The following is an 18766-nucleotide window of genomic DNA, read 5'->3' as shown; positions in this document are numbered from 1 at the left end:
TGTGGCAGTATCTTTGTCAGGTTTCTGTTGGCTCGAAACCTGGTTCCAAGCTAATCCTCTCTGAGTCATTTCAGGTGAAAGGTGAGTCGGGCACTGTGTAGAGTAGGTTGGATTTGTTGGATCGTTAACCTTACCACCATGGTGATCTTACTGTGTAACTTGTACTTCCTGAACAAATCCATCGACCTTTGGCTGTTGATGTTGTGGTTGTTGTTGTTCTTGGATGACTTCCTTACCTTTGATAATCCGAGTTGTTGATGATTCTCCAACATCCATATGTGTGTTCAAAGCCCTGGCTTGGTGCATGTAGTTTATCCTTGGGATTATAGATGACGGAGCCCTGATCTTAGTGTTGAGCATACCATAGGGGAAGTCTGGAAATTTTTTGTTGTTGTGAGCTTGACCAATTCCAAGAAAATTGGTGCATTCTTTGAGGACATTCCCTGATAGTGTGCTTTTCATCTGAGAAAAATCATTATACCCTCCTATCACTTTAACCGCCAAGTTGTGTTCATTGTGAGATTTCATGAGGCTCTACATCCTTTCTGTTAGCTGGAAGATTGGGGTTTGGGATTCTTTTTTATTTTTGGGTAAAGTTGATGGGTAGATCTTTTCAGAAATACCTTTTGGGGGTATAGATTCATACCCTTTTTCCTTCTTCTGATAATGTATTGAAGGCTTTTCAGGAGATGTTTGAGTGGGAGAATCCTTCTTTATAAAAGTGTTGTTGTTGTTACTCGAGACAGATGCGGAGGAGAAGGAATAAAAGGTTGGGTTTGAGTCTTCAGAGGCAGAAGGGATTTTTAATTCTTTCATTGGGGAACCAGAAGAAAAATCTGCAGGAGGGGTATTGCATGGGATTTGATGTTGTTTACGATGCAGCTTTTCAGAGGAGTTGTTTAAAATTGGTTGATGCAGAGAGTTTGTCGAGGAGCTTGGAACTGTATTGGTGGATGAAGCCGGTGCTTGAGTTTTCATTGGTGAGGACGACGGTGGTGACAGAAGCGTGCGAAACGACTCCAGTAATTCAGACACAGCTTATCCTGGAGAAGAAAAATTGATTCCCAGTTGTGATTCTAATAACTTACAGAATCTTGAACAAATCTACTAATTGGTTGGTACATTTGGATTACTCGGCTCTTCAATTCACAAAAGCATAAATTGTGTTGATATGAGATGTTGATATCTTGACTTTAGTCAATGCCCACGGCCCTCATGTTTTGTTATTTAAAGAATACCGGTATGTATAAGATTCTCTGTTTGTTATGTCTATCATATATAACATCTTCCCCTCAACCCATATAGTATTCTCTGTTGTTGCACCGATCCCGCTCTTATAGAGTTAGTGAAACGAAAAAACTGTTTTTACTCATTGGATTAAGAAACGGGCATCATGAATAGGAAGATGAGAGTCTCTGTTCTTGGAGTTGCAGAGATACGAGAAGAAGATGAAACGGAGAGAGATTGATTTTAGGGTTTGATTAAAAGTGATTTAATCATAGCCATATGTTCGGTTTCCATTCCAGATTCGGACACGTATAACAATATAACTGAACGTTAGGACTCAAGGCTACCACGGTATTAAGTTACATTCTGTCACGGAATTTTGACTTTGTTAAGTCAACGCCTTAATTTGACGGTCAATGACGGGTCAAGATACCAAGACTTAATATTTAAAATTTTAGGTACCAAACCAATGTACTGGACATTTATCGGCTCAAATGTTGAATAACACTTATTATTGTTAGATTTGGAGGAAGAGTTAAAAAAAAGAAAAGAAAACACAAACAACAGTTAATCGGAACCAACGAATAGCTATCACGCTGAATCCAAATTATTCATTATCCTTATCATTATCAAGGTTAAGAGGGGTATATAGCCGTTAAAGCGGTGCCGAGCAGCCAAGTCTTTGCCGCTGGCGGGCAAGTGTCCGTTCCGTTATTATTAACCGCTCAGTTCTTATGTTTCGAATTTGACTAGCCACCTGGCCCATCAAATGTCCCACTCATTTGTGGCAAATATCTTGTAGTTGAGAAACTGCGTTAGAGAGATGTGGAGGGAGTAACTACTAGTACAACTGCAAGCTCAGCAACAGTGAGCTGGGCAGTTCGGGAGAACGTGATATACTTATCCATTCAATTATTCAACATCCCATTTCTAACAAATAAAAATCAACAAGCGGTCTTAATCTCTTGCTTCTTTTGGTTGCCGTCTGTCTCAATAATACATTGTTTTTTTTCAACTCCATTGCCGGCTCTCTGTATAGAAATAGTAATTTTTCCGTATCTTAGATTTTAGTAATCCGTTCTTCCGATCTAAAAGGGAGATATGGTGAGAACAGAGTACATAGCCATGAAAACTGATGAAAAAACCACTGAAGCACTCACTTCTGATCTTCAAGATCTCAAATCCGCTGCTAAGAAATTCGCTAACGATGTCATCAAGCTTGGGGGCTTTGGATTCGGAAGTTCCTTCTTCCAATGGTTAGCTTGTGTCGCTGCCATGTACGTTCTCCTCCCCAACATATATCTCTCTCTAAATTTCAAGTATTTATGTTATGAATCCTGTTTTTTCTGTAAAAGCACATTAAATTCTGTTGATTTTGTCAGTTCATGGATCATAATTCAGGTTTTCTGACAGATTTTTGTCTTGTTGAAAGACCAAAATGTAGAATGTCAGAAGGTTTTCAATTTCTAACTAAATACTCCTACTTGCTACTGCAGCTATTTGTTGATCTTGGATCGAACAAACTGGAAGACAGAAATGTTGACTCAACTTTTGATACCTTACATTTTCTTCACTCTTCCTAGCGTAGTTTTCGACTTCATAAGGTGAGTATTTGTTTCCTTTCAGTTGTCTTCCCTCCCCTGATTCACAACAATACAATTAAATGTCTTCGCGTATGGTGCAGAGGAGACCCAGGAAAATGGGTTGCTTTTGTTGCAGTCGTGTTGCGCCTCTTTTTCCCAAAGCACTTCCCAGGTACTTTCTATCTCCCATTTACCTTTTCTTGTGATTTACTACTTTCCATTATTCTACTACATACGCAAATGATGTGATCCAAGTCCAACACAACTCCATTAAGCTTGTTTGTGTTGATCCACTGATCATAATTTTGTCAACTAATGTGGGCACAGAATGGTTTGAAATGCCTGGAGCATTGGTTCTTCTGTTGGTGGTGACTCCTCATCTGTTTGCTCACACCCTGAGAAATAGTTGGGGTGGTGTTGCCATTTGCCTTGCCATCGCATGTTTCTTGCTACAAGAACACATCCAAAAATCAGGTGGTTTCAGAAAATCATTTACTCAAAGTAAGGGTCTTTCCAATTCCATTGGCATCCTTCTTTTGATGGTCTATCCAGTCTGGGCACTAGTTCGATTTATCATCTAGAAACTGGCCCTCTTTTTATTTTCAGCAACAATGCCTTGTGTTCGAGTGTGTGGGTGTGTATCATGTTCTTGTAAATCTGCAGATAAACTGCCACTGAGTGATAAATGTGATTATATGATGCAATTTATCTTTCATTCTTTTTCTCAGCAGCTTCTTGGCCTTGGTACTGTAAAACAATTTCAATCTGAAATCTACATCATACAGAGATTTAGAAGTTTACATTGGTGGATACTAGAAACACAATTTTATTAGGGAATATACTGATCTTACATGCGGTGTAACTGAGTCTTGATGTACCCGTAGGGTATAAATAGCCAATTTTAAATACATACAGATATTTCAGAAATTATTTTGCTACCGAACGGATGAAAATACATCCGAGATGTTAAACTATTTACCTAAGAGTAACTTAGAGAATAAATTTCTAGTGCAGCATCTATTTTCTTTCCCAATTCTGGTATCTTCGATATCGACCAATCTTGATAACACACTGAATACCAATCCTAGGTGTATTAATTTCTCAAGCTTTAGTTCCTTTGCCTTCAATATAGAGCTGATCAACACGATCCTACAGAAGGTGTTGGCAGAAGCATTATAAATGATCAGATTGGCCAAGGGAAATAAAAGAAATAATAGATTTGATGACCCGTACCTTGTAATAGGCAGCTAGCTGAGATCTCTTCAATTTGAATGTAGGAGTAACCAAATCCCTTTCAATATCGAAGGAAGTTGGCTCCAAATAAATTGCTTTTAGCATCTCAAATCCTCTAAGCTGTGGAAACAATTCATAGAAGCAACCATAACGTAAGTTGTGAAAACATGTTGAACTTTAAATGATAAGTACGCGTACGTACTTTATGTGCTTGGCCAGTGCTGTTCAGTTCATCCAAAATGTACTTATTCGCCTTGGGGTTTTCACACAGCAAGCTGAAATCTACGGGCTCATTGTTGAGTGCTGCCCAATCTTCAAGCGCCTTTCGATCAGGAACCACCACCGCCACAAGAAAGGATTCAAAACTGTTACCGTAGACCCAAATCTAAGGCAAGAAAATTTGTCAAACAACTAATTAAGCATCATAAGCTGGAAGAGAAGACGCGATAAAGTATTGCACGAAATGCAAAAAATGTCTATTTGCAGAATTTATTTCACTTGCTTAGCGTACTATGGTTTAACTCACCGACGTGATAAGTGGGCATTGTCCAAATATGCTTTCAAGATTTTCAACAGCAACATATTCACCTTGGGACAACTTAAAAATGTTCTTTTTCCTGTCAATAATTTTCATTGCCCCGTCGGGCTGCCATTCTCCAATGTCACCTGGAATATCCTCCCATATAAGTTACGTTCATGAATCATGAGGTGGACCAAAATCGTTCCCTTAATTTTTGTGCAAGTTTAGTAACCGTTTACAGAAAACAAATTCAGAACACAATATACCTGTATGAAACCAGCCATCCACAATGACATCTTCCACAAGATCCTGTCTCTTATGGTAACCAGAGAACATAGTCTTACCCCTCAAACAAATTTCTCCACGTGGTACTGCAGAGAGTGCATCATATCCCATCTCAGGCACTGATTCAAGTCTTACTTCAATAGTTGATATTGGAATTCCCACAGTTCCCATCATAGAGAACACATTGGCGACACAGCTCATACAACCACCAGAACTCTCAGTGAGACCTGTCGGTCACACCAGATAAACAAAATATGCATAAGTGGATGTGAGAAAATCTAGAATCGAAAAAGACAATTCATAAGACAATTAAAAAGTTCCTATAAAGGTCGTTTAGTTTAGCATACCATATCCTTGTGATACGATACCGCAGCATGTGACTCTCAGAAACTCTTCCACGGGTCTGCGTAATGGTGCAGCTCCAGATATTAAACAACGAACTCGTCCACCAAGTACTTGTTTGATCTTAATATTAAATTCAGACCGGTGATCAGGGAATAGAAGCATATTATTCACCAAAACAGAAACAACAAGAAAATGAAATAGAGACCTTGCTAAAGATAAGTTTATCAAAGAAGGGTGATGCTTGATCTTGTTTCAGCCCCTTCTCCAGATTCTTCAACTTGCTGTCGTCAATGGAAAAGGTTATTTGAATTAAACAAAAAATGTAAAAGATATGTAAAGGTAATTGTGAGGAGTTTATTGAAAAGCGTACAAGTTATAAGCAAACTGAAACAATCTCTTCTGCAGTGCCCCTCCTGATGAGACTTTATCAAGTGTACCTTCAGAAAGAAAATAATATATGAAGCATGGTCAGAAGTCATAACCAGACATCAAACAAAATGATAACCCAGTAAGAGAAAAATAAATCAAAACCTGTGTATATACGGTCAAAAACTCGAGGTACTCCACATAATATCGTTGGCTTCAGTTCCTGAATGTCCTCCATCAAATACCTCACATCCTGCAAAGTGACAACGAGCGAATACAATGATATAGCAAAGTAGCATGTAGGAAGTAGATGGATTCACAATCTGAAGAATCTTACCCCCCTCCAGAATCCTACGGAGGCACCCTTGTATATACAATAATTCTCCATTATCTGATCAAATACATGAGCAAGTGGAAGGAATGAAAAGTAGGAATCTTCTTCTGACACCTGTTTGTCAAAAAAAAAAAACAGCTTTACTTCTCGTTTGAAACCTCGGGATAGAATCATGAATCACATATCCATTCATAAAATAATAAAGAGCTAGACAATTTACCGCTTTATCTGTTACAAAAAGCATATGATCCGTAACCAAGACTGACGCCATTATAACCTCGTTAGTCAGTATAACTCCTTTTGGATCTCCAGTTGTTCCACTCGTATACATAATTGTGCATATATCACTCTTCTTTCTTGGAGGCAATTCTTTACAGTATTGACTTCCCTGGAAAAATGTGAGAAAATTGGTCAGGTGTCACCACTGAAATGAGAAAACCTTAATCTATGAGCTCGTGCAAATACAACTAGCTAAATATTAAATCAACATACACTAGATTCAAACCAACAAACAAATTTCAAGTTGTTACCAATGAGGAATATTCTTTCCAGGAGAAGCAAGAAACCCCCACTTGCTCAGCTTCTTTCTTTTGCTCATCAGTAACCTTCCCAAAGCTAACAATTGCTGATGAAAAAAGATGAAATTGAGTGTTAGTTTCTCAAACATTACAAACTCCCCTTTCTATAAACGAAAACACATTCTCAACATACTTTTTAGATGTGGTGTACACCTCTCAAGGCATTTTAGCACCTGCACAAAGAATTACCACTTACATATGCGTCTATAAGATATCAAACACTGAGATATTTCAAGTATATCCTAGCATGTTCCATTAGAGATGGAATTTTACCGCTTGTATTTTAATTTCTTGAACAAAGACTAGAGAGATTTCAGCATGGTTTATAATGAACTCCACTGCATTAGCTCCTGCAAAATTGATAGAGCGTAAAACATCAGCTATGTACTCTTGTTTTATCAACTATATAACAAAACCAACAGTAGTTACACACTTTTCTAGACTTCATCAGCAGAGAACCCTTTGCTAAGAAACTGAAAACTTACCAAGAGTGTCATAGAGCGGCACATACTGTACACCATGGCTATTACATGCCTCCATAGCTGTAATCCATTCAGGACAATTGGATCCGTATATGCCACATCGATCTCCCTAACAACATATACATGAAAACCAAACAATTATTTGATGAAATTCCTCAACCAGAATGATTAGAAGTTCATATGAAAAAGAAACAAAATTTAATGACAAATTGAAATGTGAGATAACGGGCTTACTGGATTAACACCAGAATGCCTAATGGCAGACCCAATTTCAATAGATTCATCATATACTTGTTGATATGTTGTCCATACATATGGACCCACCTGTAAATTCAAAAGTGTTAGATGATGTGATTTGGATTCACTTCATATGATCATATGGTGACTATAACAGTATAACTTGGTGTACTGAGAGAGGAAATAGAGGGTAAGAAACTGCAGTACCTTGCCATCAACAATTTCTCGACGACCCAGCATAGGATTTTTAGGATTTTTCTCAACAGATTTACTGCAAAAGCAAAAATATAAAAATATAAAATCAAGATAAGAAATTTGCAGAGAGATGAAAAACGAAAAACAACCCAAGAGCTGGTACAGTGTGTTTGAGAAAGAAGCTGGCTACATTTGTGAGATACAGGAAGAAAAGGTGAGGTTTGTCTCGCCATTGTAGTTGCAGCAAAATTTCTCCTTCGGTTAATTAGTTGGAAATTAGAACTTCTCAAAACGTATTTCGAGAAGGGATATGTTGAGGCTGGCTGGGAAGCATAAACTTAGTAACCTCATCAAATTAATATTTGCCACCACAGTAAGCAAATTGGCCCATTAGCTCAGTTGGTTAGAGCGTCGTGCTAATAACGCGAAGGTCGCAGGTTCGAGACCTGCATGGGCCACTGTTTTTACTTTTCATATTTTTTTATTATCTGAGCTGCTCTCAAATTGTATGAGCACAACTGAGAATTCTGAGATTGTAATGATACTAATAACGAGATGAGTAGCAGTGGGGCGATGAGAAATTGCTGAAATTGGTGCCATAATTAAAAAGCAGGTTTTTCTTCTCCCAGTTTTTGTCAATAATGATATCAAAATGCACGTAAAATGGAGCACTGGTATTGATTGTAATAGAGATGTAACTGACAAGTTAAAAGGTTAAGTTAGCACACCTGAAGAATTCCCAAGGAGATTCAATTCCAGCAGGTAACTCCAAGAGACCATCCTTGGCAAAAATTGATCTATACACAGGTCCAGCTGAAGGCCTGTCTCCTACAGCCGGCTTTGATTCTTCGACTTCAACCGTATACTTCATCAACGCCATTGCTCCCTTTCCTCGCAGATCGATATTGACGATCAGATCATAAGCATATCATGTGATATTTAAGATGAAGAAGATGAAAGAAGTAGACAAGGTTGGTACTCAGAATATTTGAGCTAATGCAGTATTAGTAGCAACTTGCAAAAGAAAAGAGTGACTTATGTAATGGGTGGGAGAAGGTGACAGTTGGGTAGCTGACAATAAATTCAACAGTAATAAATAGAGCCAGTAATCGCTGGATGAAATAGTAGGTGGTTGGTCTTTATGACTTCCAGAAGCAAAGAAAATTACATTTTTCACTCTTCCTTTTAGTTCATTTCTAGTTGGAACCTCACTAAAGAAATCAAGTTCAGATATAATGATTTGGTTTCTGATATTCATTAAGACTTGGTGATTTGGTCTAGAACAAAAGTGACACTCCCAAGATCTACCATCTTGATAAGCCTTATCTACTTGCATTCTGCAAACCAGTATCAACTTGCTCAAACAAATGGGAATCGTGTCTGAAGAACAAAACTCCCCATGTGCCTGTATTGGTTGGTAATTGATACTGTACTTGGAATCTAAATTGAAGAAGTTACTGCAATCATGAAGCTCCGACAAATGAAAGAACATATGACCATGATTGGCACTAGCAGTCAAAACATTCGAGTGTAGAGAACTGAAAAGTCAGAAGCATAAAACACAACAATACGAGGAGGGATTGGGGAAAGAACAAACCTAATGGATCAATGAATTTATGTTTTCAGTGTGCCACTACATGCAACAAAAAAACAATATACAGGCAAGAAAATGGTGATAGAACATCAAATAACCAACCAGTCCACTTATAAGCTGACAAATTTTATAAGAAAGTTTTTAAGGGACATGCTCTGCATGTAGTTTAAGAAACACTAAATTGAATTACAAACAGGAGACTAGGAAAAACTACATTTCCTAATCACAAAAAGGAGAGGGGTATTTCGGACTGTACATTACAAGATAAGGGGAGGGGCGAATAGGCATTCACATTCCTCTCTACATGGTAGCAAGAAGATCTTTCATTTCTGACACAGCGGGAATGGTCTCGTTGGGGTAAATCTTGCCAACCGTTTGTGCAAAGCTCTCATATTTGTCAAGAAACTCTTTCTGTAACAATATACAACTTTCGGTTACTCATTGGATGACAAAATGTTCGCCCTTTTTGAAAATAAAAATTAATGGTTAAAATGAAAAACAGGAAAGAAAAGATTGACCTTGCATTTGTCCCATAAAGAAGGTAACAACTCCTCTGAAGTTAAAAACTTCTGTAACTTTCTATACATTGAGGCTACAGACTTGTCAACCTGTCCAGTGAAAAGTAAAAAAAGATCAGTTAAGAAATCATACTGTAGAAAGAAACTAGCAATTTATATCACATTAATTTTAACTTACCCCTGATAAACTCGATTTCAACATCTTCCTTAACTCCATCTTTGATAGTCCTAGCTGGAAAGGAATCTGCGGATAATGATTTAAAATCATCACTTGAAATATGCATGAGCGGTTTCAGTTTGAGAAAACAAGGACAATTACTAAGATCCGCTAACCTCTTCTGGGGGAATGGTATACATCAAGTCCTCGATTTTGCGGTGAAACTGGAAAAGCTTCTCGAATTGCTGACAAGATATTTTTTATGAATATTAATATCTTCACAAGGCAAAGGTCTCTTAAATGGATACGAAAGGGACAGAGAAAGGGGAAAAGGTGAAATCCTTACGAAGTATATAATAACATTAATATGGCGTGTGCAAGCTTGCTCATAAGATTCACTTGCTTGATGATAGAACTTGGCAAGTGTTGGAACAACATTAGCTAGATCATAGAGACTGCATAGAATAACCTCAAGTCAATATGGTAAACACAGAAAGAGAAACCAAAGAAGAAAAAACACATCTTGACATTAAGAACAAGTTGAGCAAGTGACTAAATATGTGAAGCAGAATACTCGAGACCTGTTCTGGAAGGCTGCATAATTCTCCAAAAGCACAATATCAGCATATTTTGGGTCCGCTTGTGCAATTTTCTCCAAAGTTGCAAACATAATGTTAACCTGTCCCCAGAAGAGCACAGAAAAATCAGTGGGCACGATTAAACAACTAATAAATGCATGTGTGAATATAATTTTGTTTAGATAGTCTTCTTCTCTATTCAAGACCACCTACGTTAGTGACCAGCAAATCCCCTTCTATTTTATTTGCTTGTTCAAAGTTTATTAGAGGACTCTCATACTGACACTCTCAACTAGATCCAACCATTACATGTCTAACGAGGATTGTAAGATATGCGGAGAATGAAAGACATGGTAATGAACAAAATAAATGAAACAAACCAGATCAAGTAAGACCAGCATAAAAAATTACAACGAACTTACGAATTTTGTATATGCTTGATCAACCAAATCCCTAGATTGTCCCTGGATGTACTGTTCCATACGAGTAGCAAGGGTTGCAAACCTATTTCAGTTGGGGGGAAAAAAAAGACATTACATATGCTTAGTCTACGTTGGAATTGAATAGATACACATAGATTGCATAGACATTAAACAGATCAAGAGATTATAATGCAAAATTAGTTTCCAAGAACTATTTTAAACATACTGGGAGGCAATTGAAAGATTAATATGAATGTTTTTGCATAATATACAAGAAAGCATGCCCAAGTGTACCCTTCATCTAAATCATGTAAAAAACGGCTCAAATGTAATACTGTGAGATTGAAACTTAAGAACAACAAACATGAACGCCAAAGTACCTTGGAATATAAGATAAGACACCCATTTGGCGAACATTGCGCTCATTTCTCTCAATCTGGTGGCAAGCTTCGTCCACGAACTGCAAAATTTTGTAGGCTCAAACAAAGAACGGCTTTTAACAAGGCTAGGAAATATGTATATCCACAGGAAGATCATCGCTTACCCGATTGAACTGCATAGAAATTCTTGACTCCAGGTCATCAAGCAAGAGGCGCACAAATCCTGCTGCGTCGGCTTTCTGACCAGAAAGATAACGCTCTGTAATCCCATGCATTGATATGCAACGCAAAGGATCAATCTTGTATGCCCAATCAACAACAGCATAGAAATCCTCCTACAAACATTGGAGCATAATTTTAGCTAGTATATACTTTTGGACGCCTTAAAGGGACAAGAGAGAATAACATGATTGGTTCAAAATAAAATAACACAAATGAACATATCATTCTAACTAATTTTCTTGAGCTGTGCATAGGAAACCAAAGTAGAGCATGTCATAGAACTAGCTCATAATGTTGCAATGACAATAGCCGTATATGAGGTTAACACTTTACTTGGATTCCAGTGAGCAATTCTTGGAGAGAATCATTCAGTGTTCCTAGCTCGACAGAATTTTTAACTGCAAAATGCAAAACCACAGCTCATACTTATGTCATTTCTAGAAAATCATATTGATTGATTGTAAATAAAATAAAACGTAGCTGCTATTGTGATAAGATGATTAATGGGGAAGTCCTACCAGGTTTTACATCATTGTCATCGATCTCCATAATGCCCAAATCATCTACATCATCATTGGCTGCTTTCTTACTATTGGCAGGACCTCCTGGAGGAACAAGTGCAGGAACCTCAAAGCACATGAAATGTGCAAAAAAGGAACTCTGTGTATCAGCACCGTAAGGAGATGGTCAGAAATTCAGATTAGATGTACGTAATGGAAGTTTAAGCAAATAAGAAGAGGAGAATATAACCTCATCTACAAGGAGTGGAATAAAAATTGTAAGCATCTTTGAATATGCATCGGAAACTGTCGAAGTATCTGCATTGTTCGCTGAACTGGAGCCTGAAGAAGCTTCAAGCCATACTGTTGGATTCTTTGATGCTTTTGTACTAGCACGAAGCTCATTTGCAAACTCACGGGCCTACAAATAATGAAAAATATCAAAACCATGGGGTATTTAATTGCTTGTACTATGACATATAGATAACAACAGAGGTGCCTGGTGTAAAACTAATATCAAAAACACAAGGAAATCCCGAGGACGACAAGGGAATCAACTTCAGTGTTAGCAGCTGCGGATATATTAAGCTAACAAATATTCTAAGACAGATATAAGAGTACGGATGAAGGAACTAAGGTATCCTACGATATACGGTGGGGGTTTGAAGAAATAAACCATCGTCTGAGTAAATAAGTGTCAAACTACAACGAAGAAACACTGTACCAAATTAATTATAACTTTTACTGTAAACAAGCAATGCTGCAAAATCACATGACTGCCCAAAATTAAAAATCATATAAAATATGGTGGATAGTACAGTACCTCCCGACGAAGAAGTAAGTTAAGGGAACTACAGTATGCTTTTCTCAAAGGACCTAAGCAATTCTTGTCAAGATTCTGAAGTCAACGCAAAGAAATGTATGAGTCGCAATATGAAAAAAATAACTTAATTTGACTTCTAGCTGCATCTACATATTTGCCCACGAAGTGAAACCTTTAAATGCTGTAGGAGGCGTGCATATGTCCTGCATTTGTACCGGAGATCAGCATGATCAGGTCTCTTTAGCTGTCCTCTCTGAAATCACATCCGAGATAACAAGCAGTTCAAATTTAATAATTTCTAAAATTAAAACATAATAATAGTAACAATAACAAGCAGTTCGAATTCCATCTCTTGTAACCTTGATCCTTCTTCTCAAGAAAATTAAAATACCATTGGGGTACCCTTTTTACAATAACCATGATAAAAATAAAAGGTAGAAAATACCTGGGAAAAATAACTCTTGTCAGTTATCATAAAATCTACCAAGCTAGCAAAATATTTCATCAAGAATTCAGATGCCCTTCGAACAAAAGTAGTTTTCAATTTTTCGAGCTCTATCCGCTTCTCTTTAACCTGTATGAATTTCATAGTTCATTACTACAATACAGAAGGACTGAGAAATATGGTCAGTTGGTCACAGATAATAACAAATAACAATTTCATAGTTTCGTAGTGGATAAACCCTACTGGAGTTCCAGATATCTCCAAACATGCACATATTACGACTTCCTACCCGAATGCCATGCATATTTGCCATAGGTTAATGAAATAATACTTATCCTTTACTACAGCAAGCTAGCCATAAGGTTAACGCTAATAATTTATAGTTGATTCACAACGTTGACCACACCATTCTACTTTTCCCAGGCTAGCCACAAGGTTTGACTCGCCCATTTTTGTAAGTTACCAATTAGTAATTATCTGCCATAATACAGTAACGAGAATAAACTCACAGCTCGAATGTTTGCATAGGAGGGATCCAAATTTGGTACTTCTAGACCACGAAGAGCACCAGTCAACCATTCACAAGCTTCAACATTTTGAATCATGCGAGCCTCGTCAAATGAACCACCAGTTAGACATGCAGCATACTGCAACCAAGTGTAGAATTAGTAAGTTAGACAAACTTTGAGCTACACATATACGAATAATGCAACATAATGAGTCACAAAATATACCTGAGAAGGGACACGCAAGCGTTCAAGAAGTTTGTCAAGCTCCTGAATGAGCGATTTATTATTTACAGACTGCATCTCCAACTTATTGTTACGGGTTTCTATCTGGGCATCACCAAACAAAGACAAAGGATGTTTCAACATATCTAAGTGCATGTGTTTAGAATACTAAACAACCACTCAACTGGACAAAAAAGCTATGAGGTTGTTATCTGTACTATAAAGCAACACAAATAAGCATTTCTTTTTATTGCATTGCCACCATTATATTAATAATCAAAGAGATCTCTTATTTTAGTCGTGCAGATGTATTTTAAGAAGCGGTACTTCACATTTGGTGTTCAGATAGGAATAAGGCCATACCGATGCAATATCCTCTCTCATGTGTCTCAGCTTTACATTAAATATTCCCAACCATTCATCCATATCATCCACACATATTGATGCTGATTCCAGACCATGCACAATCTGCATCTCCAGAAAAGTTAATTAAGCAAACTACCAAAGATGACTTCAAACAGAAATAAAAATATTAAGAACTAGTCAACCACTTCGGTAATCCTAGAAAGAGAGACATTCAGTTTGGTGATCCTTACAAATAAATTACCGTGGAAACAAATGGCATTAGAGGTCCAAAGCATATTAATAAAATAACCATTGTTCTCCTATAGTCCGATGTGCATCATTTTTTTCTCCCTAAGAACTAGTCAACCACTTCAGTAATCCTAAAAATAGAGAAATTCAGTTTGGCGATCCTTACAAAAATAGTACCATGGGAAAGAATGGCATTAGAGGTCCAACACATATGAATAAAATCACCATTGCTCTCCTATAGTCCTACGTGCATCATTTTTCTCCCATTTGGACACAACAATGTAGTCATGTATCTTTCTTTAGTGCTTCATCATAGATCTAAAAGTAATTACCCATGCCTCTTTAGGTCCGTATCCCACCATATCTGGGTAAACTTGCTTATCTAAATGGCGCTCCCTACATGACATAGTTCATATTTATAAATCTATGCTTAACAAGACTCGGAGGGTTACCTCTTCTATCAAGGGATCAGTTTCCAAAATGGCATGCACATTAGCTGCTTCCAGAGCAAGGAGTTCTCGCTTCAACCTTTCGGAAAATGCCTCTGCTTCGCCGATTCCAATGACATACCTGCAAATGAAATATGCTCTCCAACTCAATATCCAGCTGTCACTTTGTACTGAAAGCACTATTTCGAATTTTATCTTAGTTACCACCAACGGAACTCAAAAACAGGAGATGTTTCCAGTTTTGGATTGAAAGTTAATTGGCTATTTTAATTTTGGATGATCTTGGATGGGCTCTCGAATTAAATAATAGAAAACATAACACGCAGGGAAACACTCAACAAGTCAAGAGCAAAGATGATAAGCTAGGGAACAGGAACAAGGATTATACATACGTGCCAAGAAGAGCCTCCATATCCTCTTCTTCAGCTTGTGAGACTAGATCTCTTTCAACAGTCACTTTTAAGTCATCTTCTGTCACCATTGATGCAACCTGCCTATCTTGAGAGTTCGCATAATTGGTAACTGTGGGTGTATTTTCCTACAGATCATTCGTGTAAAGTGTAAACCAATAGTCAAGAAGTGGCGTGCTACATGAATACATACATAGCCCATGTGTGAGGTTAAACCATGAGAAACCACAATCAAACAGTTAGAACAAGTATAAGAAGTAATAAGGAAGGAGAAAGATAAACTGATATACGCACCTTCGCCCAAAGAGCCATCTCCACAACATCTATACCGACTACTTTGGGAAGATGCCCCAGCATCTCTTTACAAATATTTAAGATGCATAATAGAAGGCGGTTCCTGCAAGCAAAAAAGGATAAAGATTAGAATGGTGAAAATAGGCTCTCATGGGATGTTGTCAAATACAAACCAAGTCATATTCATGTGAGCTATTGATTTACCATCTGACTATGAGAATTACTGCCAGCATTTACAAACAGAGAAGAATATAATACACATGAATGGCTATGGCTCCAACTATCCCACCTGTCATAAATGTTACGCATTGTCCATTGAGGTGGTGCAACACTCTGGCTTCTAAGATTATCAAATCCCTGCATCAAAATTCAGTCAGACTGTTTCTGAGCAAAGTATAACTTTGCCTGTCTGATAAGCGAAAAAAATAGCTAATGCGGCATCTCACGAGGTTTGGTAAAAGATGAAAACAATTAGAATTGCGGGTAAGCTTTGAACGAAGAAAAGATTGTATGCATTACCAGCATAAATGTACATCCACTGGGATCACTTGTGAGGACTTCCACCTTCGTAAGATGCTTGAGCTTGTATAGTTTTGCAGGCTAAATCCACAAGAAAATAGAGACATCAGTCACGCTTTAGCACGGAAGATAATATATTCATAAACAGATTATATGATTCATTTGGTTTCCAAACTAACTTCCTCTCTTTCACTCAGTGAGAAACTTCCTCAGTTCAAGTTTCGTTAAGGACTTTTTAGTTTGTATACATTTTAGCAGCCAAGTTGATGTCATAATCAACATACACCAGAAGCCCCAACTGGGTGGCACATCGCTTAGTGAGCATGTCAAATACCTAGTCAAACCTAGTCAACAATTTTCAACTAAATGTCTTCTGATAACCAAACCTACATTTTTTTTATCCAATAGAGAAATAATAACCAATGTGGGGGGAGAAGTACTAGTTAACATTGTCACAAGAAGGAAAAAAACATCAAATGAAGTTCCCTATTTTCAAAAACTCTACACCTTTCATCCCGAGAAATCTCAATCTAATGTGAAAAAGAACTTTAGCGGACAACTTTTTGTTGATAACACTAAAATTACCAGAAAAAAAAATGAATACCTCAAGAACCCCTCCAGATGAATACTTCAAAACATGAAGAAATGCTTTAGTACTCTGGCCCTTTGATTTTGCTGCATAATAACAAAAGCTCGTAATCAATACCATTTCTTTACATTTAATCATTTCTCTTTTCCTGTTAATTATGCCTGTATTATCAGTTATAATAGACAACCAAAGATGCTCATAGAAACCCTTTATTCATGCGCAGACTGATAAACCGCACAATATTACCTCACACTGTCAATCATGGACAAAATATGTCTTACATTCATAAAAGAATCACTTTATTGGAGTGTGTTTAAGTTGTAATCCGGTCCAATACATCAGTAAGAAAATCAAAAAGCAAAATCACTTGCTTCTTAAGTTCAGACTTATCAATAGTCACTAAGAAAGCTAGTACAATATCACAACAAAAAGCAAAATCACTTGCTTCGTAATGTGAGGTGACTTATCAATAGTCACCTCTAAATAGACACTATTTCACAACAAAAAGAATTCCAACCCAATCTAAACCACAATATCACACACATTGTTGCCATTTATCAAATACATGACTAAAACTAGTACAATTCACTAAACTCCAACCACTGCAGATAAATTCAGATGCAAAGTAAACACCTAACCAATACTATGTATGAGTCCACATATCAGATTCACAAAATCTAGAAAGCAGAATAAAAATAACCTAATCAGATCAAAACTTACATGAGAGAGCAAGAACCCTAGGGCTAGCCATATGACCACGGCCTAATCGACCAGATTTACCCCAAATTCCTCTACTCTTAGCAACTCGTATAGACATAACAATTGATTGCTTAGTAGCTTCAATTGCTGCTTGACTTAATCTTTTAAGTTCTTCATCATCAGCACTTGATTTCGCCATTCTTCTTCCTCTTCTATCAATCGAGAGTTAGAATAGAGGGAGGAAGAAATTCCTGGGAGATCTATATATCTGAACCTCTACAAATTGGACCAAATGCTGCCGAAACGCGAGAGCACAAGAAGAAGAAGGGGAAATTGGAAGAACTTATATTGTTGTTTCCTTTTTACTTTTCTTAGATGTGTAGTTACAGACTAGCTTTGCGTGACAGAGAGCAGCAGCAATTACCTTTTTGTTCTTCTTTGAAATTAGTTTTTGACTAGTAAAAAAATAGTAGGAGTAACGAAAAAAAGAGTCAAAAATGAAGTCATCATTTTTTTTTTACTTGCCCGGTGAAATCGGGATCTGACTATCATAACATATCGTCTCCCCAAACAAAATATAAACCGCCTCTCTCAAAACATTTGTGTTGGGTATCATGACATCGAACTAATATTTAGGTGGTCTCGTGACATTCAGTTCGGTACTAAAAAGATTCATCATTCCCATTTTTAAGGTATATTTGGGTTATTATTGTTTAGATGTTGTTTTTTGAACAGTTCGTTTAGAACAACTGTAATTTTGTATAATCATTTTTTGTCCGAGCCAGATTAATATTACTGGATAGGTAAATCAAGTTTCTCATAGTGGAAAAATAAATATTGGTGGAGGTTGAGCCAACCGTCCTTACCAAGGACGGTCGTCCAACTTTAAGCCGAGGATTGGTTCAACATGAGACGTTGGTCTCCATCTCATACGATAATGGATAACGGTTAAATCCAAGGGCTATATGTATATTATAACTATATAAATCAACTTTTGTCCGCCAATAAACTCGCACAACTTCTAGTTTTTTATTTTTATAGAATTTATCAGATTTCTTCCATCAATATATTTCTTGTTTTTTGTCGTTTCAATCAAACTTTTTTCTCTTTATAGATCTGAATTTGGAAAATGAGGAGGCGTATACAGTCGTGATATATATCCAACAACAACAACAATGGATGATTCAAATGGATCAAATGGTTTGAAAAATTAGATGAAGAGGCAACGACGACGAACGCTATGATACAATACACGGGGCAAGTATCGCGAGCTCCAGAACCGATAACAACGTTGACGTGAAGTGTTAGAGCATTGCTCGGTTGAACCCTGCAAACGTTGGTATGTCAAGTTTGGTTGTTGTATTTTAGTTCCAAAACTCAAGGTCGCTTGATTAGATTACTAGAGTCAACTTCATTAGGTTAGACTAGGAAGTCTAGAAGTGTTGAGACAAACTCGT

The 18766-nt window shown here is 37.2% G+C and overlaps 3 protein-coding genes and 1 non-coding gene across 4 annotated transcripts; 2 read left to right on the top strand and 2 right to left on the bottom strand.

The window, feature by feature from the left end:
* The first annotated feature begins 2103 nt into the window (after positions 1-2103).
* Positions 2104-3540, top strand: LOC113289320 (cold-regulated 413 plasma membrane protein 2-like). The gene is made up of 4 exons (XM_026538552.1): positions 2104-2504; positions 2724-2831; positions 2912-2982; positions 3138-3540. Exons 1-4 carry the CDS (start codon positions 2329-2331, stop codon positions 3389-3391), a joined length of 609 nt encoding a protein of 202 aa, XP_026394337.1. The 5' UTR covers positions 2104-2328; the 3' UTR covers positions 3392-3540.
* Positions 3541-3620: 80 nt separating this feature from the next.
* On the bottom strand, positions 3621-8519 carry LOC113289318 (long chain acyl-CoA synthetase 2-like). Its single transcript, XM_026538551.1, has 18 exons — positions 8114-8519; positions 7398-7461; positions 7188-7277; positions 6957-7062; positions 6745-6821; positions 6605-6644; positions 6424-6518; positions 6114-6281; positions 5897-6007; positions 5725-5812; positions 5564-5630; positions 5399-5474; positions 5196-5313; positions 4830-5075; positions 4570-4709; positions 4246-4428; positions 4044-4163; positions 3621-3959 (listed from the first exon to the last, which is right to left on the bottom strand). The coding sequence occupies exons 1-18, from the start codon at positions 8263-8265 to the stop codon at positions 3912-3914; spliced, it is 1989 nt and encodes a 662-aa protein (XP_026394336.1). The 5' UTR covers positions 8266-8519; the 3' UTR covers positions 3621-3911.
* Positions 7770-7843, top strand: TRNAI-AAU. Its single transcript has one exon. It is a non-coding gene; the product is annotated as a tRNA-Ile (tRNA).
* Positions 8520-8965: 446 nt separating the features above from the next.
* LOC113289317 (exocyst complex component SEC3A-like) lies at positions 8966-17776 on the bottom strand. The gene is made up of 25 exons (XM_026538550.1): positions 17331-17776; positions 16626-16696; positions 16022-16102; positions 15792-15859; positions 15503-15605; positions 15191-15336; positions 14802-14919; positions 14119-14223; positions 13759-13860; positions 13534-13671; positions 13025-13153; positions 12752-12832; positions 12580-12654; positions 12007-12177; positions 11775-11916; positions 11590-11654; positions 11199-11369; positions 11035-11114; positions 10655-10736; positions 10236-10333; positions 10001-10109; positions 9831-9899; positions 9676-9741; positions 9498-9587; positions 8966-9390 (listed from the first exon to the last, which is right to left on the bottom strand). Exons 1-25 carry the CDS (start codon positions 17506-17508, stop codon positions 9280-9282), a joined length of 2649 nt encoding a protein of 882 aa, XP_026394335.1. The 5' UTR covers positions 17509-17776; the 3' UTR covers positions 8966-9279.
* Positions 17777-18766: the final 990 nt, after the last annotated feature.

Source organism: Papaver somniferum, chromosome 6 (genome assembly GCF_003573695.1).
Source record: "Papaver somniferum cultivar HN1 chromosome 6, ASM357369v1, whole genome shotgun sequence".
In the NCBI taxonomy this organism is placed as follows: Eukaryota; Viridiplantae; Streptophyta; class Magnoliopsida; order Ranunculales; family Papaveraceae; genus Papaver; species Papaver somniferum.
The sequence above is the reverse complement of the archived record's forward strand: the minus strand, read 5'-3'. Positions and strand labels throughout refer to the sequence as shown.